This window comes from Platalea leucorodia, assembly GCF_965183815.1.
Source record: "Platalea leucorodia genome assembly, chromosome: 1".
NCBI lineage: Eukaryota > Metazoa > Chordata > Aves > Pelecaniformes > Threskiornithidae > Platalea > Platalea leucorodia.
Window position 1 is genome coordinate 8991415 of NC_138823.1, and position 24863 is coordinate 9016277.

The 24863-nt window shown below is 42.0% G+C and overlaps 1 protein-coding gene across 2 annotated transcripts in view; it reads left to right on the forward strand.

Moving 5' to 3' along the window:
* Positions 1-225: 225 nt before the first annotated feature.
* Positions 226-24863, forward strand: part of NDRG1 (N-myc downstream regulated 1) — a 40629-nt gene continuing 15991 nt past the window's right edge. The window contains exons 1-4 of one of the 2 annotated variants that reach the window (XM_082322600.1): positions 226-282; positions 13837-13915; positions 16654-16689; positions 23956-24061. In XM_082322600.1, the coding sequence (XP_082178726.1) occupies positions 13853-13915; positions 16654-16689; positions 23956-24061 (205 nt within the window). In that variant the 5' untranslated portion in view covers positions 226-282; positions 13837-13852. The remainder of the gene's footprint in view (positions 283-13836; positions 13916-16653; positions 16690-23955; positions 24062-24863) is intronic. The other variant, XM_082322601.1, reaches the window with a different exon arrangement.

Sequence of the window (24863 nt, forward strand, 5' to 3'; positions counted from 1 at the left end):
TTAGGGACCCTGTGCAGACGGGGCATCCGGGGCGAAGCCGCCCCAAACGTCTGCGGGCGACGTGGGGAGCGCTGGGGCGCGGGGACTGGCGGGCGGAGCGCCGAAACGGGTGGCGGCCCGCCCCGCGCTCCCGTCGGGGAGGCGGTGGCGCCGGCGGCGGCGGGCAGCGCCGCCCGGCGGGCGGGGCGTGGGCTATAAATCCGCCCCGCGGCGGCGGGCGGGCGGTGGTTGGAACGCGGCGGCGGCAGCGGTAGCGGCGCAGGGAGAGCGGTACCGCAGCAGGTAAGTGAGAGTCTCTCTCTGTACCTACCTACTCACCTACCTACCCACCCACCCACCCACCCACCCATCCATCCATCCATCTATCTATCTCCCCACCCACCCCCCCACCCACCCCCCCACCCACCCCCACGGGTCTTGCAACCCCTTTGAGGGTGCATCCTTGCATCACCCTGCTCCTTTTTCTTTTCAATAAATCCTTTTCTCCCCCTCCTTCCAAGCAGGGCTTTCCCGGCTGTTGGTGGAGGAGTGGGTGGCTCTTGGCGGGTGGTGGCTGTGCGCTGGTGGGAGGGAGTAGCAGATGGGGTGTTTTGAGCTGTACCCTGGCCCTTCTCAGTGGTCGGGGCAGCTGTTGGATGCTGCTGCTACGGTCCAGGCTCCCCTGGCAGCAGCTGACTGTGCTGGAAAACAGCTGTGAAATGAAGGCACATACTTCTCCTAAGGAAGTTGACTACTGGCGCTTGTTGCTTGTGTCTCTTTGCTCTCACAGCTCTGCCTTGGATTTGGAGCAGAGGACAGACTTGACTGGTGTCCAGCCTTTATTAGTCAGTTGTTTCAAAGGGGTTATTGTCTTCATATGTGATGATAGGTGCAGTTTGCCATCCATGCTTCCAGGCACTGCTCGGGTTCAGGGCACTTCATGGTAGTGTTTGCAATGGAGGCACAGCTGTGTCCTGGGTCTGATGAAATAAGTGATTTAACTTCTGCTAGGGAGAATGTTTTGGTTAATGCTTTCCACTGTTTTATGGTTTTCCTATGAAACACTTGCAAACTGGCATTGCTCACTGTTTTACCTACTGTTTTATAAAGACCACAGTGCCTGATTTTGCACCCCATCCCCAGAACAGGACTCCCTTTAGGCTTCAGATAGAAGTATTTACCAACTATGTTATTTGGATGTTTTTCTCCTCAGTTGTCTGTTTAAATAGGAACTGTATTTTGAACCTAGAAATTGCAGTTGTAGTGGCATGGAAGATGTCAAAGACAACCTGAAGCTTTCTGTCCAGACTCTCTGTGAGGTGTTGCACTGTTTTGATGCCTTCTGGCTTTTTGTCAACTTTTTTTTTGTGTGACCAAGTGTGTGAAAGATACACAGCTGCTGAAAAACTCACCATTCAGGGCAGGCAATGGAGATAGCCTGTAAACAGGAGCTGTCAAATGCTTCAGGTAAGCATGTGAGAAGCCTGCCTTGCTGTTTTTAGTCTTGGCTGTTACAGGCATAACTTACATCAAAACTTCAGTCAGTGGCATTAAGCTGGTGCACTTTGAACTTGGCTCTGGGAGCACGGTTTTTAAAACTTTGTGCTCTTTTAACCAGTCTAACATAGTTTGACATAGAATGACTGTTTTTATCACAAGTACTTGATTAAACAGCAGGCAGCTAATGCTGTACAAAGTCCTGTATGCAGCCAGAATTTAATGACTATAGATGCAATGGTAAAACTCAGGAGTAGGTGCAGCAAAAATAAAGTGTTCCTTAAAGGTTTGTACTGTCCCCTGAGTACTAATAAGCTCTATACCCTTCAAGAGGAATAATACATGAATGTGTTCAGGAGGAACTGCTGTGTGTTTTGACATGGAAAATAGAGATGCAGGGAAACAGGTTTTAATGTAGTAATGAGAGACTACTTAGGGTATGTATGGTTTCTGTACCTAGTATTTTTCACTATAAACTGAACAGATACCATGGCATAATGGTTTGGGGAACTGGAGGCCCCAACTTCTGAGTCTGAGTTCCTTGCACTGCAATTCAGCAGATACCTGAATGGTCTGGATTTCAACTCTGAAAACTTTGAACCAAAATTTCTACAATCAGTGAACTGAGAGATTAACTCATCCCCTTGAGAATGGGCACTCTGCAAAAGTGGCTGGCCTTGAACCAGGCTGGGGGAGAGGGGTCTAGAAGGTCTTGACAAGCTGGGTTTTTCATTTGTTTCCCTTAGGAAAAGGCTTTGTGTACTGATTCCCTACACCCATTGGCCACTTTACCCATGGTGACAGCAGGATAGAGATGTCAAAGTGTCAGGTGTCCACAGAATTTGGCAGTAGCCAAAGAAGTTACACCCACTGCTGAGGGAGCACTGCCACATGCGCCTGCCTGTGTTTGGGAACCAGCATCCACACCACCAAACCCAGACTCTTTTAAGTTTTTCTGTTTCTCCCCTGCCCAATGGCTTTTTTGTTCTTGCCGAAATAAAAAGGAATGCTAAAACCATGATAGATCATCTGGGTAGATTATATGAATGCTCAGTAAAAACAGCAGGATTCCCCAATTTTCTTTACTCCAGTGGGAGATATTCTGCTCTTTGAATATTTGTTTTTTGCACTATGACAGTTACATGGGGAGATCACAGTGCATCTTAGGAAGCACTTTGACATGGCAGTCTGGTCCTTAAAAATGCTTACAAGCCAGTTGAGTAATTTGCTTTTGTAGTTCAGGTGGAATTAGCAGTGAACTGTTGTGAGAAAAATTCTTTCATTCAGATTTTTAATCCTAAGTGATTAATTCATTTGACGGAAGTGCAACATACATCTTCTCATGACCAGCTTAAGGGATTTTGGCAAACTTCTAACTTCTCATAGAAAATACTGTTTTTTCACTTAACCTCATTAGAGCCAGAGAATCTGTTGCACAAAATGTGGAGTGTATAAGTAATGAGACATTTCCTGCTCTTATTGTCTCAAAATAGACAAAGTGAAAGAAAAGATACAGAAGGGGTGAAACTGGCTTGAAGCTTGTCAGAACGAAGACAACTAGAAACTGTGAAACTCTCAAAAATAATACAAATTCTGGTTGTTGTGGATCAGCAATGTTTACATCATGCATAAAGCTGGAAGCTTAAGGCAGCAAAAGCCTGTTTGCTGTCAGGGGAGAGTACAGCTTGGGAAACCAATGGCTCGAACCAGTTCAGTCCCAGCAGTATGCAGCAAGAGTGACTTTCTCTAGTTACTCTGGCTTGACCACTTGAAAGGAAACCTGCTGAAACCCAGGAGATGCAACTGCTTGATATTAATAGTGACTGAAATGCTGGTTCTTGAGACCAAGTACAACTTCCAGCTGACACTTTGTTTACATCTAACTTCCACATTGTGTCTCAGCACCTAGAAATCTCAGGCAGAAGTACAGAAAAGCCCACTTTGTCCTGTCGCTGTTTCGCTAAATAAATGATGTTGTATGTAGACTGCCCTTCAGCTTTTAGGTGTAAATTTATAAGTTTACCTAATGTGCAACGGTGCTGCCCCTGCAGCCTTCTTGGTGAAGAGCTTTCCTGGACTGTTGCGTGGGGAGCGGATCTCCACCTGTCAGCAGGTCAAGGAAGCAATAGTTACCCCTCTGCCATCTGTCAAAAGCTCTGTCCCAAAAGTTGCAATTGCATTACTTTCTAGTACTGGAAACTCACGGGAAATATTCTGAAACTGTTTAAAAGGCTGGGAATAAGGCAATCCTGTTTTCAGGTTTAGTGGTGTGTGTTGCTACGGATGACTAAAATCTGGGTTAGGCCTCTTGGAAATCAATGGCTATGAATATAATGGCTATTGAACTTGGTGTTTCTCTCAAATGCTAGTGTTTTTTTTTTTTCCTATCTGTGTCACTTCCAGAGCCCTGGGTAACTTCAGCAGGAGGTAATCCCTGTTGTTAATTCCCTTTGGCTGCAGAGATGGAGCAGCAGTAAGGAACCATTCAAAGCTTCTTCTGAATATGTGATCATATATCATTAAAGTGTTATTATGACATAATTAAACTCAATACTGAGTGTCCATGAGACTCAGTACCATTATTCGCCGTTTCAGACTCTAATGTGCAAGCTCCTATGCTGGCCGGTGAGGGAGATGAGTTTAGTTTTACTTTTAGCTAAGGGCTGTGGCAGGATCAGGCCTGTTTTGTTTCCCAGCTGGCAGGAGAGTGTTGTCTTTGGATAATGCCCAGTGGTTTGTTGTCAAATGGGGTATTCGCCATGCAGAGGTGCTCCAGAATGTGCTTGCTGATGCATAGCTGGACTGCCCATGCTGATGAAATTTTCCACAGCTGTATCTGTTTGTACAAAGCAGGATGTATGTCAATTTTACTGCTCTTATTTTGTGTGGCTGATCACGTTTCCTATGTTTCTTTTGGGTTTTGCGCTACTTCCTTTCAGTTAATTGTCACAATTTTAATATATCTTTTTCATCTGTCAGTCATTTTTTTCTCTTTATAGCTGGAAGTTGGTCAATGCAGATCTTCCTTTTCAAGCCCTGTTTTTAAAACTGGATATTCACTACTTTTCCAAGCCTTTAGCTGGCTGCTTCCTGTCTGAACTAAGTATAGCTTCAAAAGTATAGCTCTTTTAGCTTCTTTTCTACCATGGATGCCTAAGGTCAGTCTGCTAGTACTGTATGGATGATGTAAAAATTAATGGAAAGAGCAAACCTTAGGAGCTAGTGCAGCATGGATACCTGTAAAACTGTAAACTGACTGTAAAACAAATCTTTCCATGTGCTTTCAACTATCTCTTGGGTTTTTTTATGTGTGTTTGGTTTTTTTCTGTCCTTGCCATTTCGCCACTCTTCCAACTTGACTTCTTTAAGAAATTCTGATTCTTTTAGGAAGGAAAAGCTAAGTGCTAAGGAACTTAATCTGTAATTAATCTGACAAAGGCTCTGTAGGTGGAGGCACTGGTGTCCAAAGCAAGAGTGGTAATGTATTTTATTTATGTACCTGTGTTTATTGGTAGGCATAAGGTGAAATGGAAGAGTAATCAGCAAAGTAGAATGCAACTTTTAAAGGAACCTTTATTTGTGAACACAGTAAGCAGACATCCAGATGGGAAATGCACTATTAGAGGAAGGAAGGATTGCTCTTGCTGTGGGTTTTTCATTTGCTTCCTTCAGGAAGTGCATGTGCACCCTGTCAAACTAATGATGTCATTTTCCTACTGTTAGAATTCTAGAGTGCTCTAAACATATTTTGTATATATTGTATGTTACATATCCCTGCTAAATTTTCAGGTGCATTTGTGTCCTTGGACAAAGTTGTGACATATTGGGTTATGTGACTATTCTATGAAATAGAGGCATTGCACAGTTTTATGATGACCCTTTGTATTTTGGCGAATTCAAAACACTATTTTTTCCTAGATGATATAATTTAAGAATATTTGCATTTTTTTTTCATGTGAAATGTACTGAATTTTATGAAGTTGTGTATAAAATCCCAGTCTTAAATAAAAACTTGGGCATGCATAACTCCAACCCCTCTTGTAAACAAAGCCTGGAAAGTGTAAAATTTCTGCAAGTTCTCTGCCAGATGTAATAGATGCTAACCTGGATCACGGATGGGTAAGGTTTTGAAAAAAAAGTCAGCTGAGGATGAAGAGTTGCTTTTTGCCCACTTTGAAGGATTTTTTGAAAGGCCTTAATTTGAGAAGCAAGGAGTTTTCTGGCACTGGATGGTGCTGGCTTAGACACTCCCTCACCAGCCCCATCTGTTGTGATACAGGCAGGAGTGTGCTCAGCCCTTAGGAAGATCATATTGTATCCCTAGGTGCTGAGGCTTACAGGCAATGGAAGACTGTTACCCAAATCTAGTCCCAAGTATTCAGCATGAGTAAATGCTTAAATTTGGGTAATCTTATAATGGGACTTTCTTGGGAAGAATGAAAGATGTGTCCATAACATAGTGGCCACTTGTGCAAAGTTTGAGTCCAGATTCAGATCTAGAATGCTAAAGTTCGTCCTAGAAAAGGGGACTGGGAGCTCACAGGATCAAAAACTCTCTGACACTTGTCATGGAAAACTTCAGCCCAGATATTTTGGCAAGGGTTATAAAGAGAACTTGCAACAGCAATGAGCAAGCAATTTTAATAGATGGTAGAACAAGTTGTGTATGTACTCAGAAGCTGTAACCCATGTAGTGTGACCTAATGAATAAATCGGGTCATGTAAATTAAGGTACATCATCAGCCTTAGCAGTGTTGTTTTGTAACTCATCTTTGCAACATAAACATGAAAATGCAAAACATACATACAAAAAGAAACCACTGTATACTTGCAAGGGTGCAACCTAGAGGGCCAGATAACATTCCTCATCTCTGAGTGTACTACAAGCCTGTACCTTCTGGAATAATCTCAGTATGTTTTTGCCTCTAACTTGCACAGAACCACCCACTTTTTGAAGCAGTTGCAGCTGGGCAGAAGCTATGAACTATTAAAGCATGGCAGACTGAGAATAGGAGGGGGTGGGGAGCATGGCCTGACACTGGTGAGCTGTAGGAACAATAGCTTATTTCTTGTCTGTTTAGACTGCAATCTTTGTGGCAGAAACCATCTCTTCCATGTTATGAAATGCTTAATGCATCTTTGCAGTATTTGTTATTTGATCTGCCCTCAAAGCCCAGCCTAACACCCAGGTGCAAGGCAAGTGTCAGGATCTGTACGAATGCATCACCTTTAATCTCTGCTTAAGACCTTTAGGTTTGCAGTCAGATGAAGGAGGAGTGGGATGGATGCAGAGAAGGATGTTGGGAGGATGCTAGGAGGGTGCTGGGGCAGTGGAAGGAGGCAGGCTGGCTTGGTGGGGTAAAACAATGAAGCCTGGGAAAGCAGCTGATTGCTTTTCACTCTTTCCACCCTGTGGTGCTGACACCCACAGCCTGGAGTTGTTTAAAGCCAAAGGACAATATTGGCAGCAGTACAAACGGGCATCATGTGTTTCCAAATAAACTTAGGCTGCTACTCAGATGTTGGATTTCTTACGAAAGCCCAGGATTAAAATTAAACCCTAACTTTAACCCCTGGGTTAAAATTAAACCCTAGCTCCACCCTGTGCTGTTGCGCTCTGCAAGGACTGTTTGCAGCCACGTTGGCCGTGAGCGGTGGTACTTGAGGAGGCAGGTTGGGATGACAGCAGTCTTGGTAGCTAAAAAGTCCTGGGAATCGCTAGTATTTTTAATCTCTTCAAAGAAACTTCACATTATTGGAGATAACCACTTTTCACAGAGGTATGACCGGAAGCAGTTTCAGGTGCCAGATGCTAAAGAAACCTGAATTTCAGAGAACTTCATTAGGGTTTGTAATTTGTCCCTCATGGAGTTGTGATATTATAGTGTAAGTAGTATTAGGGATTGTTACAACAGGAAAAAAAACCCTAAGATATTGCCAGCTCTTCATTTCCCTGCTAGTTAGGAATAGAATAGCTGCTTGTTACATTGGGAGGGGACAACAGGGGTGTCCAGCATAGGGGAGGTGGGAACAGCAGGCATGTCCTTTGGCTCGCACACCAACCCTTCCCACAGCCAGTTTCTATTCCTGTGAAGCATGAGAGGACCCCGAGCTTTCCAAGGAACATTCCTCATTGCATCCCACAGCGAGAGGATTGTGCAAACTGTGTTGCAGCAGTTCTCTTGCTCAACATCTGCAGAGTAGACAGAAGGGTTGCTTCCAGCTCACTTTGTTTTGATGCTACTATCAATGTGCAGCTGCCAGAGTGTATCATGCATGTGAAGAGTAATCAGTCCCTGGTCTGAGGAACTGGCAGTTGAAAGGCTGTGTCCGATCCCAGAGATTGCAGCTGAACAGCTCTGCGCCTGTACGGGCACTGGTGCCAGTCACACAAGCAAAAAACAGGTGAAAAGGCCTGGAGATAAGCCTGGAGATCTTGTCTTTCTAACTGCACAGGTATGCCAATGTTGCAGGCAAGCATAGCTGCAGGAGATGCTGCGGACCTGCACCTGCGCGTTGTTCATGGGAGCCCAGTGGAATCAGCTGCTGGCTCTGTCCTTGCAGTCATCTCTGTGTGGCTTGACCTGGCTGTTACTTGGCACAGGCCTCAAGTTCTTGGCTAAAACGTTTCATTTTTCTACTCAGATTGATTAGCACATAGCATAAGTCTAAACTTAAAAATGGCTAAAACTTTAAGTCCTTCCTGGTTTTTTGGCTTTGAAAATCACTGTTACGCTACATTGTGCTCCTAAAAGCCCACTTTTTTTTTTTCTGGATGCCAGCCTGAGCTCTTATTTTCAACTAGAGCCTTCACTAAAGCTTACAAAGGTGGTTGGAGTAGCTCACAAAGGAGGTTGAAAGGAAATAAAACCAAATTGGTTAGAAAAACAAAATAAGTAAATTGAGTATCAGCAGTGTGCTGTGCTTGAAGAGGGCTGGGTGATGGCGATTCACAGGATGTCTGTGAATTGGAAGCCACCAGGCAGCATAGTTGTTTCAGTTCCCTGGTATTATTTAATTTAATGCTTTGGTTCCTGACCTTTTCTGATTTGAAACTTTAGGTCATTTAGGAGTTATGCTTCCAAGCTTCCTTTGTGTCAAGTTATTAACTTTTAGTTGCAAATGGAGATAGTCACCCATAACCAGAGTCTAAGGAAACCCAGAGTCCCAAGCAGTTGAGTGTCTTCAGCTTTTGACACTTCCTGCTCAAACTGTTTATTCAGATGCTACTTAACTGTCGAAAGTCATCTGTTTTGGTTTTTTTTTTAAACGAGAAGAACTTCTATTAAAACCTCTTTCTTGATTTATTGTCTGTAACTATGTCAGAGAAAATCACTAACTCTCTACACAAAGGACCTCGTGACACCAGTGCCTGTAACAAAGAGTAGCTTAAACAAGGGCATGGTGTGGGCAGATGCTTGTGTGAACTGTTTTGGATGCTTGCAAAATGAGTAACTTTCAAATGAATCACAAACAGGAAGATTAGATTTGTCAAGTTCATTATAAATTATCTGAAATGTAAACTGCACTTAATGACAGTACGCATTGTGGACTATAACCATACGTGGGTGCTATTAACTGATGTCCACTTGTCTCTGTTTATGGAGACAAGTCTTTTAAGCTGCCCTCCAGTTCACAGTAACCATCATTTTTTATTTTAGGGCCAAACCATTTTACAGCATGTACTGTTAATGACTGGAAGAGGTCTAACTGACCGTATGTAAGGCTCAAATGCTGTTTGAGCCTCACAGTAACTTTCCTTGCTTCACTGTCAGAGGCCTGAGCTGCTTGGTTATTTTTCTGACCTGGAACTGATGGGGATCTTTGCTAATGAACTTCTGCAGAGCTCTGGAGACACCTTAGCTCTCTCCATCCTTGCCTCATGCCTGCTTCTTTAATAGTGCTTTGAGCTGCTGCAGATGCACAAAGCCTCAGATTGCTACCCCTGTCCTTCCTACCTGCTTTGGTGCCTGAGCTCTGAAGACACTTGGTGGCTTTCAAGGGGTAAAGTGGAGAGTGATGTGCCTGGTTTGGAAACACTTCCCATGTGTGGCCCTGGAGCCCAAGTCTCATGTGGTCCCTCTCTCCAAAGAGCAACACCAGTGCTTGGGAGCTGTGTCCGTCAGTGCCCGTGGCCTTCTCCCTCCTCTCTTTGCCATTAGACACTCATGAGTATTTAATTGCATGTGTGAAGTGATTGCTGTCCCTCCTGCTTGCTCAGCCTGCAAAGATGGAAATGCCATCAGGCTGCTCTGGTGAGGTTGCCCTTCTGTATATCAGTAGTCAAAAGGAGAATAATCTCTGCTGCCAGTGTTGAAACAAGCTGTTTTGAGGAAATTGCCTTCTTTACGAAATGCTCAGGCAGGAGCCTTTTCCTGGTCTTGGTTTTCCATGATACCATGTAAATAAAAAACAGTTGGGTGTGAGGGCAGAGGTAAATCCTGTAGTGCTGGTAGCAGTTCCCTTAGACCTTCATGGACGTGAGACCATCACACTTGATGATGCACCCCATGACACAAATTTGGACAACCATATGTGTGTCTTCAGAAGAATAAAGTTTGAAATGAGGGATCTTTGAACTTGTTTCACTTCTGTGCTCGGAATAAATTCAGTCACGTATATTAGGATTACCTAATGTTTGGTACTTATGATTGCAACATTGCTGGTGCCTGAGGATGGATGGCCTGATGTGTGGCTTCTTAGCTCCTTTGTTGGGATCCCTGTTGTGCAAAGCTAGGCTGCGCATCCATGCTGTACCCCCTGCTGCTGAAACAAGGCTCCAGCAATGACTGTCCCTCCAGCAATGATGCAGAGGGGCAGGTGATATATTCTGAACCTTTAAGAGCAAAAGAATCAGGCTCAGTAAAATGATTCCTGAGCTACTAGCCTTGGTTATGACACTTGCTCTGGTGGTTTTGGAGCAGTGAGTTTGGGCTGGAATGGGTACAGAAAAACCTCTTTGAAATAAATTAGTGAACACGGTATTGCACTGATGACTTCACCCTTCCCCACGCCCCCCTTGCTTCGTAGATGTCGGTTTGATGCCTTTCCTGCTAGTTGGCAAAGGTAGATGTGATCAGTTTTAAAGCACTTCGGCAGCTGTAAAGGTGCCTTAAACCTTTATTTTTTTCTTGGTTAGAAGTATGGTTGTTTTGAAACTTATTCATTTGAGCAGCAATTGCAACTGATTATCTGGGTGCAGGGTGGTGGGTGTACACTGGGTGGAGGTGGCTTGGCCCAGGGAGGGGAATGTGGGACCTCTTAGCAGGCTGAATCGGCCAAGTGGAGTGAAAAAAAAGTTGTTTTTCTCCAAGCTGGCAACTTTACACTGCTGCTTGCAGAGATAAATGAACTTTGTCTTTTGAAGACTTCTGTGAGGCAAGTGCTTTGAAATGTGTATAAAGGAATGCTTGTATGGTTATCTATGTATGAGAGTTATGCAGTTACATTAGCTTTGAGCTACCCTGTCATGTAAGGGGGGGGGGGGGGGGGGGGCACAAAGCACCTATTTAGAGATTATAAAATTTGTGCTGAAAATGGGTGGTACAAAACCACTTCCCCAGCATCTTTCTCTTTGGAAAATAAGATGGTTTTTACGGTGCTGTCAGATAGTGGGGCTTTGTTTGCCAGCTCTCATGAACAAATATCGTGTTGTTGTGCCACCTTATCACAAGGTTGTTTCTTCATAGGAATGTTTCAGGTATTCCTGAAGCAGAGAAGGAAACCCCAGAGCTTGGAAATGCCTGATCTGAAAACATTATGTGTCTCCAAGATCTGGTATCTTTCCAAAAGTGAGAACTTGGTACACGTTGGGCTTTTGTTCAGCAGACTTTACGGCAGTCGTGTAATCTGCTGGTCAGCACTTCCTAGTGCTGGTCCTTTCGGAAACATCAAGCAACAACTTTGAACTATTATGAAAACAGGATTGTTTTTTAAGGCTATAAAAGGCATCCATCTTGTTCTTTTTGGCACAGTTTTTTTGGTCATTTGTAGTCAATGCTCTGAGTCCCTGAAAACCTGAAACTATCCCATGTAAACAACTTTTCTTCCACAAACACTAACTATGGCTTTGTTCCCTGAGCCACTTCTTACTGGAAAACTGCAGGGGACCTGGCTGCTTACTTTCCTCCCCTATAGGCAAAACATGGAAAAATGTCTTGCACTTCTAGTACCTGTTGCACCTAATTCTGCAACATTAAGGTGCTATTTCTGTCTCAACAGAATTTGCTGAAGTGCAAAAAAAAAAAGCCATTTAAGTTACGTGCAATTGCATGTAAATATTTTTGACCTCCAAATATTTCAGCAGCATTTATTTTCCCTCTGTGCCATGCACAATTGCTCACTGTGTAGAGTGGCAGATTATATAGATGGCTGTAATTATGAAAATATGTAACACTATTTCTAAAATGTCACTTGCAGTTGCTTGAAATTTTGAGAAACTTGTTTTTTGCTTGTTCTTTATGGTTGAAATCTGTAACAGGCAAAACTTACTGGGAAATCTGGAGAAGGGTGAATTGGAGTGACTGCTGGGGAATTAACTCTGTCTTGACTCTTCTGACTATTTAAGTATCTCTGTTGCCTTGCTGTAAATTTGAATTACAAGTTACTGTCAATGGGGTCAGTTTTGTTCCTGTCCCCATGCCTGAAGTGGTGGGGTTAAATATTCATGAAGCATTTCTCTAGCTTAAAATCCCTGGTCTAATTCTTTACCAAAAATCCACCCAATTGCATAGCTAGCAAGAAGGGTTCCTAAAATCTGAAGCTGTTTGCACATGCATGGACACCAGCGTTTTTTCAGCATTAACTTTCTTAATCTGTATGTGCCACTTCATAGCTTCCTGCAGCATCCAGCTGTCTTGCAAACTTTCTCACTAGAGCATCTTTGCCCAGGGAAAAGTGCATCAAGTTAACCCATGGGGCAGAGTAAAAATGATGCTGCTGCCCCTGCCAGCTCCTGGATACTTCTGTGGGCTTCACAGCCCTTCTTGAGCACCAGGTCATTTATGTAGACAGGGTTGATTGGATTAAATCAGATTTAAGGCAGGAGGTGGGAATCATGGTTTAAAGAATCGATTTAAATTTTGTTCTGTAGTTTTGTGCTTATCTTCAGGAAAACTGTTAATAATCAAAATGTTTGCAGTTACACTCAGTCAATAATTCCTAAATGTGTTTGAGCCTTTTGGCTTGCTTTATGAGTACACTTACTCATACGCTTCACTTGAGACAGTTCTAAACTTTTCTTAAAAAGTAAATAATTGATTTGTTTTATAGTTGTGTAGTTAATAAATTTCCAATTTTGTTCAAAGATGCCCAAAACTCACATGATACTCATTTCTCCAGCAGGCCAGAGGATATGTAACAAACATACTTTGACTTTCGTATTTGTCATCTTGTTAAAACAGTTCTGGTATCTCTTTTGAGAACCCTTTCTGGTCATTCATTAGAGCTTCACAGGGAACAGCCCTCTGGCACCTTATCTTTGTCAAGAGAATGAAAATATGCTGTTCTTCTTTTTAACTCCCGGTTTGGACTGATATGGTTGCTGAACTGAGATGCCTGTTGGTCCAAATGCAAAAGGCGCACTGCACCTGCAGCACAGCCTGCTGCTCCATCTGCCTCGGCAGTCAGCTCTTCTGGGGTTTGGCCGTACCCGTGTTCCCAGTTAAGCTTCCTGCAGATGAGGGCTGGGTATCGCAATGCTGGTCCTTTCCTAGACCAGGATACAGAAATCTTGTTCTTTACTTTGATGGTTTTCAAAATAGCATTATTGCATGCACCTTGGTGGTGTCCACTTAAAGAATATCTGTTTGACTTGGTACTGTTTGTTTGTTCAGATCAAGGAAGGTGTTTCTGTCCCAAAGTGGAGCACATTGATCTGAGAGTAAAATGATGCTAATGAGTGTCCAGTTCAGTTTTCTTACAGTATGGAGAGGGAGCCTGCATAAAAAAAAAAGAGGGGAAAGGAGGGAAAAATCAGAGACAAGTATTCAAGCTACTTTGAGAAGCTGGTTGCACAGATTTGGCTATGTGTCCTTTCACCTGTGAAATGACAGTTTCCATGACTCACTCTATACTGGTCCCTGCCCTGTTTCCTTCAGCGTTCTGTTTTGAAGCTGCCAAACTTTTGTTTGATCTTGCAGCCTTAATATTTATTTGATCTCGTATTGTGCAGGCGTGTGTACATAAATAAACCAGGGAGGCATTTTACAAGAGATTCATAACCTTCTTGGAAAGGTCTTTTAAACTATAACCTGAGACAGTGGGTCATTGGCGGGGGAGTTGGGTGGAGCAGGATCTTTATTTGTTCCTGTATTTAATCTTTGATGCAAGCTGAGAACAAATCTTTTTTCATCTTTGCAGATATCAGCTACTGACCATGTCAACAGAGTTCCAGGATGCTCACCTTGCAGAGGTGAAACCTCTGGTGGAGAAGGAGGAGGTAATTATTTTAAAGCTTTTTAGAGCTTGTGTGTTTTATTTCAGGGCTGCTGTTGGAACTGCACATCTGTTCTTAGATTAGTTCTAACATTGTATGGAAGAAACAAGTAAGAGAAACTGGAGATGGAATGAGCAGGGTTTTTTTTTTTTTTAAAATAATGCGAAACTGAGCCTTAATTATTTGCTCTTGGTCTTTGTTTTTACTCTTCTCTAGTGCTAATCTGGTGGTGACATTTTTTTCTTTTCTGAATAATGACAGCTCTGGGTGTCTTGAGCTATTTTGAATGATGCCAATTGGGCAATCTCACGTACATCCATCTATACCTATAGACTTCCCAATGTAAAGATACAAACTTTGCTCTGTCAGCTGCCTTTCAAGGAGACATAGAGAGAGCCTTTACTTTTTCTTTGGGCACATCTGAGTCCGGAGGTATGACTGTGCCCCATCTAGTCCTCTCTGACTGCACTGAGCACAGTTACAGTCAAAAGACTGAGTTACAGTCAAACTGCTACCAGGTCTACACAAGCCACAGCCTTTCCTCTGGGGTTGCAGTGTAGAAACATCCTAGCCTTTTTTTTTTTTTTTGCTTAACCTTGTACTTCTTGCCATTTGTTTTTGCACCATTTTCTTCAAAAATATGCCCATGGCATCTGGGTTCAGCGGCTGTCTGACTCTTTGGTGGTAGCAATACTCTGTGCTTTGGTATGTTCATGGCAAATAGTTCACTGTAATACGTGAAAGAACCTCTCAGCTTTTTTATTGAATCAAAACTAAGATTTTTCTTCTGTTCCCAATGATTGTAATTCTTGACAATGACGTATATAAATGTGTTGGTTTTTTTCCTGGTTTTCTACACTAGAACGATTCATTGCTCTATCTGCTACTTTCTTTTTTATCCCCTACCTCTTTTGTGTAAACACTTCAGAAAATCATTTCCACTTGTGACTGCAGTGAAATGGCTAGAGAAACTTTAAACACAGCTCCTTTGCCAAGGACATTGCATGAAAGCAGAGCTTGTTTGGATACCAGTGAATGCAGCACTCAAACTTTTCAGAAGCTACGATCCCTTTTTAATGCCAATATTGTTCAGTAATAGCAGAGCAAAGGAGATACTAAGCAGAAGTCCTATGGGCACTGAAATGCCTTTGCTTCAAAGTTCAGAAATATCTTAAAACACTGATTAACTTCCTGGGTTTCTGTAGCACGTAGATCAAAAGTTGGAATCTTGACAATGAACCCTATATGCTTTTATTTGCGATGTTACCTTAAGTTTTGCCTACGTGGGGAAACTAACAGAGTTTGATTTTCCTCTGTGGCCATTCTTAACATTAGATGAAGGAAGTTACTTAATGTATTTTGAGAAAGTGGAAAAGATTGCCCTGAAGGACACAGCGCATACTGAGGTTAACAGTGGAGCTGGTGTTGAGTGGGTGATGCACTCTGAAGTTGCATCCTGGCTTGTTGTGCTTAGGTTTCTTCTGCAGCTGAGTCTTCTGTTCCTGAACAGCCTTATTTCATATACTGTCTGTACAGATGCCACATATACTGGTTCCTTTCAACTCTAGACCCAACTGAAGCAAGTGTATGAAATTAGCTATGTTTAAGAGGTTGTGAGACCAACAGTACAGTAAGATTAAAACCCAGCATATTGTCTAAAGCTAAGGCTGTGTAAAATGACTTCCACAAGCTCAGTCAGGTCCTTAGCTACTTGTTTGTATGTACAAGACACTGCCTAATTGCCTAAAGATCATGGCTTTAGAGTCCTGTCATAATCACAAGTTGGACTGCAATGGTTTGAGGTCCACCATCTGAGATGGTATTGCCTAAGACAGCAGCTGTATTGCTTCTGACGTCTTCTGTCCTTAATTTACCTGGGCTTCTGGGACTGAGTGACCTCCTTGCCAGGATCCTAAGCTTTGCTTTTTATCTCAATACTTTTTTCAAGATTTGGCTTCTCTGTTGTATTCTGACATGCAAAAAGTTTTGGCTTGGCTGTTCTTCCCTCTGTTTTCAGCCCTCCAGTGGAAATACAAGTTTGACTACTTCTTTATCTTTTAATAAAAGGAGGTGACTGTAAGACAATTCTTCCTTTGAAGTTACAAGCCTCTTAGACTATTGGAGCTGGGGAGGATGTCACCTAACTCCTTTTCTGGTGGAGATCCTTGACAGGTGTAGGATCTTGTCAGTGATAACGATGGCTGGTCACAGGTTGGAACAAACCTTTCCGTGTCCAGCCAGCCTCCCAAACATAACAAGGCCTAATTTTGGCTAGGATAAAACCCTTCTGACCTTCCAGATCATGTAACGAAATCAAAGTAATGACTGATTAACTGAGTTGTAAGTGCTCAGTGTGTGCTCGAACAACAGCTTTCCATCCTAGGCAGGACTGAGGTGGGCTGTTGGCTGTCCCATGGCTATAATAAGCAGTGGAGAAAAGTTCAGTGTTTTACTGCTCCGACCTGTCCAGTGATTTAACAATAACTGAAGATTCACGAGTGTTTGTGCTTTATTTTGCTGGTCTCTAATCTGGTATTTTACTGCTTTCATGTGCTCCGTGAAGATTAGTGGGTAAAAGCTCTTGGGTGAATTCTGATGTTCAGCAAGAGAGCTTTCACTGAATGAAGGGGCAGGACAGAGCTCTCAGCTGCAGAACTGGTGGGCTAGAACATGCATGTCCCAGTGCAGATTTCTGTAGCTGCCAAAGTTACCTGCATTAATGCTTTAAAATCTCTTCACAGGCTATCACTCGCCTCCTTCCAGACTTTGATGTTCAGGCAAGTAAAGCTATTCTTATCATTTTTTTTTTTTTTTTTGGTAAAAGGGGAAACTGAATTTACATTTGAGAAAACAGCAAAATGTGATCAGAAATGACTGACTGCTTGCCAGAAATACTGTTACTGTGGGAGAGGGATCTGAATGGGGCTCTGATGTAGCGATGTGAAGGGGACTGCAGGAGGTCTTTTCAGACTGAAGCTGAGAAAGTTTCATCCAAAAGAGGTGGCTGGGTTGCAAGCAGCTCTATTCTTGCTAAGAGAATGAGATTCTTCAGCAGTGGCAGTGAAAGCAAAATATTCGCGTCCCACATGGACACACACTTTCCCCAATTAATTTGCTTTCATTAGTGGTGTGCATGCATTTCCTCAGAGGAAATGTCCCTCTCGATGTATCCTGTTATGCCATTGAAAGTTTCCAAAAGATTCCTGAAGTCTGTGGAGCGGTGGAAGGCGCTAAGCTATCAATTTTGCCCCTAACGAGTGATGGTAGTTTCCGTATCTGTGTTTATAGCCAGAACATAAGTGTTCATAAAGTGCACCACTAGGTCAAATGGTAGCTTTCCACTTTCCCCATGTGTCATGCTTTTGAGAGGTGACTTTGGAGGTGACTTTTTAACTCTCCTAGCTCCTCTTGTGTATTATTTTATTGCCATTTGGGCTTCTGACTGAGAAGTTCGTCCTCGCTGGTTCTTAAGCTGAGACTAAGGAAATGCACTGCTGTTGGAGTCAGGCTGGGTTGAACTGGGAGGGAAACCAGTGAGCTTGTACCTCCCTTGACAAAAAGAGTGAGTGGTGATCCTCCATTGCTGAGGATGGGAAGGAGTATGTGTAGAGGCTCGCCAGGTGTCTTATTTTTATCAAGGGTGTGTAGGGAGGGAGGTAGATTGTGCAGGAATAAGGAAAGCTATTCAGTCGTTCTAGTATCTTGAATGTGCAGGCAGAGGTCCTTGGAAGAAATAACCCTTCTGTACATTGTGGCATGTTGCACTTTATTTGCACCTGTCTATATTTTTATTCAATGCTGTGCAGATTGGTCAAAAATCCAGCACAAACTCAGCAGTCTTTTCCCTGGAAATGGAGACAGTTATCTCAAACATCTTTATCATCTTTCAATGGCTCTTACTTTTATAGTAAAACTGTAGTTTACATTAATCCTGCATCTTCCCCCTTATCCTTTCTAATGATGAAATCTACTGCCTGAAGTCTTGACAAATGTAAGTTGAAGTTGTCACCATGTGGCTTCCTGCAGGACTGCACAGCATGGGAGAAGCTTTCTGTTTGTGTCCAGATTGATCACTTGTTCTAAATAAATCTGAATCCCAGATTAAGTCTGCTAACAGGAATACTGCAGTATTTTGATTAAGAATCCAAAAGTGACCCATATTTCATTTCTATTCTTGGAATAAATTTGCTTGGTGTGTAAACCATGTGTATATATAGATTTTTTTAACTTGCAAGATCAAATTCTCTAAGCCTTTTTGGTTTTTTTTCCCATGTTTTAGATTAACTGTCGCTAATCCAGACCAGTGGTTCTTGTCATTTAGCCCTGTTCTGCCAGCACTTGCTTTTTAAATGATATTTCTTTCTTCGAGTTTAATCTTTGGTTGTTCTAGTTCAGGAGGGAAAAATGTGGAAGAACAGTCTCAATCCATTATGTTGAGGAATGCCGCTGCAAAGGAGGCTTAACTTTGGTCCTTAAAACCACAAGTACCCTACCTATGTGTCTTTAAGTTCTTCCGTGGTTGATTTATGAAAAAGGTGGTTTGGAGCTGTTAAGAGAGCCTTGATTACTTAGTTCATCAGAGAAGTTCATATGTGGCCCTGGAGGACCCAGGTCACTCAGGACTGACACTGAAACTCATGTGTGCTCTTAGTAAACAACCTGTCCCATGAGCCACACTTGGGAGGAGGATGGACCTGGCCAGGGAAGGAGGTGGTAAGCACTTGGCAGGATGGAGCTCCTTACTTAGTGCCTGTGTATGGATGTGGGTGTCCACCATATCACTTGCAACTTGCTCTGTCCTTCTGAGGACAAGTTATGCAGTGTTCAGTTAATAACTGTTTCTGCCACTAGTGAAAAAGTAGTGACTGCCTGGGAGGTGTGTTTGTTGCAAGAATAAATTGTATCTAGTTATTCAGATATGGAAAGAGAGAGACTCTTATTTCACATGCAGTTTTAGACAGGCTTGAGTTAAACATACTTTTCCATTTTTGAAGTAAGCCACTGTATAGTGCAATATTGCCCTTCTGAAAGCACACATTGCAAGATGTGTATGTGGTTATTCTCTGGAGGAAAGCTTTCGTAGAGTTACTAGGGGATGGCCAAGACATGTCTGTCTGTGGCACCTACCTGAAAATTCAAGTGAAGGTCCCCTGCCTCCCGAGAAGGGGAGTGTTCCTGACCAAACCTGTTTTAGCACAATTAATGATAAACTGGTGCAGGGCAGCGTGCCCTGTGCTGCTTTATGTTGGCTTAATGCCAAACACATTTTAATTGTGTTTCCAGTTTGATGTGTTTGCCTACTCTCTAGCTTGGTAGCATTGGAGCCAAGGGAGACCTGACTCCTCATCACTGTATATGATTCTCTTAGCTTTGTGTTTCAGAAGTGAGCAGTCCATCAGGAGACTGCTTTCTCAATAACTAAGCAAAACTTTCCGAGGTGTTCCGCAGCTGTAGGTGGCAGAGATGAGTTTGTCCCTTGCAATTTGTGGCTCATGGCCACATATATCCACTGGCATTCAAGGACCACAACTGCTTTCCCTCCTCCTCCTCCTGCATGCAGAAGAGAAGGAAAGAGCCACCTTGCAACGGGAGACAAATCGGCTGGTCCTCATGGTGTGATGGGGTGGGTTTCCCACTGGCATCGGTGGATGCAGTTTGGGGCTTTGCAGCGTGTTACACGAATTCCCTCATCCTTTTAGGTCTCAAAGGAAAGGGATGGGGGTAGTTGTGGTTTTGTGCTTTTGCGGAGCAGCGTGACCCAGTGCTGATCAGACTAGGAAGAATCCCTGGGCAGAACTATCACGATAATCTGCTTCAGTTCCTGCGCAAAAGTTTTTGTTACTAGCTTCCACCTTAGCAGTCACTTACATTTACAACTAAAGTCATCATATTTACTATTGTACCCAACTCACAACCTGAATTGGGGAACATTTTTCTTAACACTGCTAATTTAAAATAAAAGTCTGAACAAAAAAAAAAAAATAGAAAAATAGCTGGAAAGGTGAGCATTGGGGTTTTAGAAGAACATAAGATTAATTGAAGTAACTATTTTATAGTAGAAAAAGCAAGGGGAAAAATACTAAATAACTTCAGGGCAAAGGGGATTTGAAACCCAATGTTGCAATACCATATTAAAAGCTCAAATATTTTTGATATTCAAGATACTGAAAAAAGAAGTGAAAAATAACGCATGCAGGTATTAGTATATTAAATTCCTTAAGTAATATGACCTTAAAATATACTGTCTCCTAGCAATTTAAAAGTGATTTAAATCTTCTTTAAAAGCTCTGAAGCTTTTCCCTCAGTTCTGAGGCAAGAGAAGGGAGGTGTATTTAACAGGCATAATATTATAAATTAAAATAAAAGCATGAAATGGTAATTGAGGATTAAGTATATTTGAAAGCTTTAAAATAATCTTGATGGAATGCAGTATTTTACTTAAAATATAAAATATGGCATTTTTAGCAAAATGTGCTATGTGCGTGTGGTTTTTCTTTTTAGATATCTAAAGTGTTTTGGTTGCATATCCCATACTTCAGAAAACAACCCATTCATAAACATGTTCCTCAATCTATGTCTTAGCCAAGGTAGAGAGGGGAAGGAATAAATGAGCTCTCATGTGTTACGGACTTACAAATTGGCTCTAACCTCATGACAAAATGTCAAAAAATGTCACTTGGCCCAAAAATAAAATCTACTTTAGAATGGATCAGCTCCTTCAAACTAAGATAGCCTCTCTTAAATTGCATGTATCAAAAGTATTTTTGTGTGTGTTCTTAGGGCACTAAGATAAGACTGCACCTCCGTGAAAGAGATGTGAACAGATGGTGTGTTTGTCTTTATCCTTCTATCGGATTAGTGTACCTTGGATTTTTTTCCAAGATAGTGTTTTAATACAAATCAGTTGAAGAGCCTCTTACTATAATGTTGACGTTGATTGGGATGTGCTGCCATCTGTTTTCAGTGCTCTGCATTTTGAAAACATCCATCCCTACATCACGTAGACAAATCTCTTGATCTTTAATAGGATCAATAGGGATGTGAAGTTGTTGATTTGATGTTACTGAAGAAACTGGTTTGAATTGACTGTTTTTTAGGAGAACCTTTTGGGTATTTGTTGTTAAGAATTTGTACTAATGGAAAATAGCACATCCCTCTTGAACTAGGGGAATCTTACTTTGAAGATAATGAGGAATTAAACCAATTGTTAAACTGACTGTGATTTATGCCAGTAATTAGGAGTATGGTTGCCTGTTGTTTCTGAACTATTTTTAGTTGACACTGAGTTTGAACTAGACTCAGGCTTCTAGTTCCAGAAGAATTAGCTGTGGAGGTCAGTGGGATGTGCAGGTTCAAGGGTCTGGCTTTATCTACTATGCACAGGTTTATTTCTTTCGTGCACAAAGGAAGATGATCCCAAAACTTGAAACGTGGTCCCTCATAAGAAAACACATTCTAGGTTTTCAGTGCTGTTGCTGGAAGGATCTAGCAATAAAAATCTGATGATAGGAAATGCCTATTAGTGTCTAACTTAGAAGAAAATAATTTCTCTATTCCACACTCAGCAGGAGGTGTGTTAAACAATATCGCTTACTGTCCTTACTGGTGTTAAGGTTGCCGAACTATCAACTTTATGCTTTGCATTGAAAATTATTTAAATACTGAAGGAAGGTAGAATGTGGAAAATATTAATTGCTGTTATTATTAATTGCTATCTATTGCTACTGGAAATCTCTTCTGGAGCATTGTATAATGAATATACCTACAAGACCCTATTTTCTGCAAAAATGAAACTTACAGTAACATTAGTATGACTGATGTAGGAATACTTTAGGCTGTTGCTTATCTACTTTGGAAAATACTAGATTTCAAATATATTCAAAGTCCTTGTTTTTGTTGTTGTGGAGAATCATTCTGACTTACACTAATTTTTCAGTCTTTTGTGTTCTCACTGGAAACTTTAGTCCTGGCTTTTAGGAAAGAGCTTGCTTCTGATTTAATTTAGAATAAGTTTGGGGTGTTCTAGCATTTGAGATAACAAAACCTGAAATGAAACTAAACTTATCAAAACCTGATGGAAACAGCAACAGGAAAGACTGTACTAATTCCCAGCTTTGAAATTTGGCACTTTGTACATTGCGTGGCAGAGACTTAGTTCATCTTTGATGTCTGAGCTCTATTGAGTAAGTACTTCTCCTGGTCAAACCTGACTCAAATCCTATTTGAGAATGACGTCCTCATGAATTAGTCTGTTTTGGGTTTTCTAGCTGAGCATTATGGGAGTCCATAAGCCTATGCAGGATAGCAGCTTGTCTGTATAACCCAGTTTCCTACTCGGACACAGTAGAAACCAGCTACTGTCCTCTGACTTGCTGGATTTATCTCCCTGTTTTGCCTAAAGATGGTGTTGGATGTGGAAGATACAGCTTACCTGCTAAATAATGCAGTGAGTATGCAGAGGAATGAATCTCTAAGGAGACATAAAAGCTGGAAGTTAGTGTTTCAGTGGAGTATAGTTCAGCTAGCAGTGATGCTCAGCTCACCCAGTGTACACGTGTGTGTGGCGGGGGGCGGATCTTGATTCATTGCTGTAATTGTAACTTAAAACTAATGTAGATGTGTAATTGCAAGGAAAATAGGTGAAATGTGGAATGGTGTTGCCTAGCATCCTTATTTTCACCTTAAATAGGTGAAATGTGGAATCGTGTTGCCTAGCATCCTTATTAATGTGATGTATTCCATATATCAAATTAAGGAGCTAAGATTTAGATCAAATTACTACCTCAGATCTCTGAAGAACTTCTGGGTTTTGCTCTGTAAAGGTTTTTGCAGAGGCTGTATGCTCCTGATTTCTACAGCATAGTTTTTAATAGATTTGAATTTAACTTGGACTTTGCCAGTGGGCATTACTGCACGGAACAAGTCAAGCAAGCCTGGCAGCAGCAGACAGTACGCTGTACTGAATGACATGGATATCTGTGTCCTGTACAGTAAATAAAGTATTCTGGTGAAATGCTAAGACTGGCTACTAACTATATACTGCCTTGACTGTTATGTGAGTGTAACAGTATTGTAAATAAGTGTCATAAAAAACTTTGTTTTGTGGTTCCCTTTATACATGTTGGCAAAATAACAAATTGTTTATACCCATCTGAAGGTCAAGTGCAAAAGAAACAAATCTGTTCTGTATGTTGTGGATGTTAGTATGACCCAGGTCACATCTGACGTACATAGACATCCAATAAATAAAAGATGGTGCTCAGGGGGTATTTGATTTGATAATAAAGGTGTTCTTAGCTTTAAGATCACTAAATAATACAAATTCCTGTTACGTCAAATAATAGCAGTATGCTTCTTAACATTGTTTCTCTGAGAATCACCACAACAATGTTGTGGAGATGCTGCTCTGTAGCAAACTTTAGACAGCTGGGTTTATGCTCAGGTCTATGTATAGCAAGTCATAAAGCTAACACATGTGGCTGTCGTGTTTATTGGGGAAGGCTACTATAATCACAAGGCCCCACAGTGTGATAAGTCTTCATGGTGAATACAGGCTACTTAATACTGCTTTCTTCGGGGAATAGTAGTTATTTGCTGAGTTAAGGTTCTTTTCCTAGAAAATAGAAGTATTTTGTCTTGGCAACTTGCACTTTTGCAAATGTTGACAGTCATGGTTGTAAAGTGTTATTTTAGGTGTCATTGCACTGAGCTGCTTTCCTTTTTTTTCCTTATGCTGCCTTTTAATGAGGTTAAAAACTATTTAACTATTCTCTCAGCATCTGGTTAGAGCTAGCAGCTTAAGTGCTTCTGTAGTTGTCTGTGGACTGGAGTAGGTGACAGCGGAATGTAAAGCGTTAGCAGAAAGCCCCCACCATGGGGGAGAACGGGGTGTGTTAGCACAGGAATTGTGGAGACCCCCGGGGCTGCGGGCAGACCCTGGGATGGGGCAGGACCTGTGCTGATGGTCAGACAGATCTGCTGCTGCGGGTGCTCAGTGGAGCACTTGGACAAGCCCCTAACAGATTCCTCCTGTCCTTTGCCAGGAGCAAGATGTGGAGACTGTGCATGGCTCGGTCCATGTCACCATGTGTGGGACTCCCAGAGGGAACCGGCCGGCTATCCTCACCTACCATGACATCGGGTTGAATCGTAAGTAGACTTTTTATTTAAAAGCACAGGTATGGCCTGGTTTCTTAACACTACTGCCATAATCAAAGGTGTGGAAGTGGTGATGGTTAGGAAACCTTTCCCAGGACCTTGCTCATTACGTGCGGTGCAACCTGTTAGATGGTACCTCATAGCTCTCTTACAGTGAGTTTAATTCTCAGATTTTTTTTATCCTCTTGAAGTAAATAATTGGAATATTTCACTTAAAGGAGCAAAAGTTCTCTGGTAGCTCATAGTGACCATGTATAAATGCTGTAAAAACACCTGTAGGGGATGGCTGAGGGTGTATTACCAGCAGGATTGAAAACAACATTGCTGATGCTTTGGCTGAGGTTCCTGGCTGATAACCAGTCTAAGGCTGCTGTGGGTTCATATAAATCATATAAATTATCAAATCGGGATGACAAAATGAGTGCCGGCATTGTGTCCTTGGCCAGAATTAAGAAAATAACTTCAAGTGCCTCTTATCTTATCTGTCAGATCCAAGAATATAATGACCTAATATCCAGATCTGCTCTAATTTGTTCTTTTCACCAGTACTGTTTGTTTCACACAAGTTACTGTTTCTTAATCAATATTTACATTTAAAAACACCTGCAGATCTTTAGAGTCTGGCTATTGCTGGGGGGCAGATATTACTCAGAGAAAAAAAAAAAAAAAAATCTTTTTTTCTTGCCTGTTTTTTGTGGAACTGCCTTACTTTATTTTGGATTTCCAGTGGATCAGGGCAGAGCTTAATCTGGGTCCCATCTTTGGATAAGACTTTTTTCTTTCTGGAGTTACA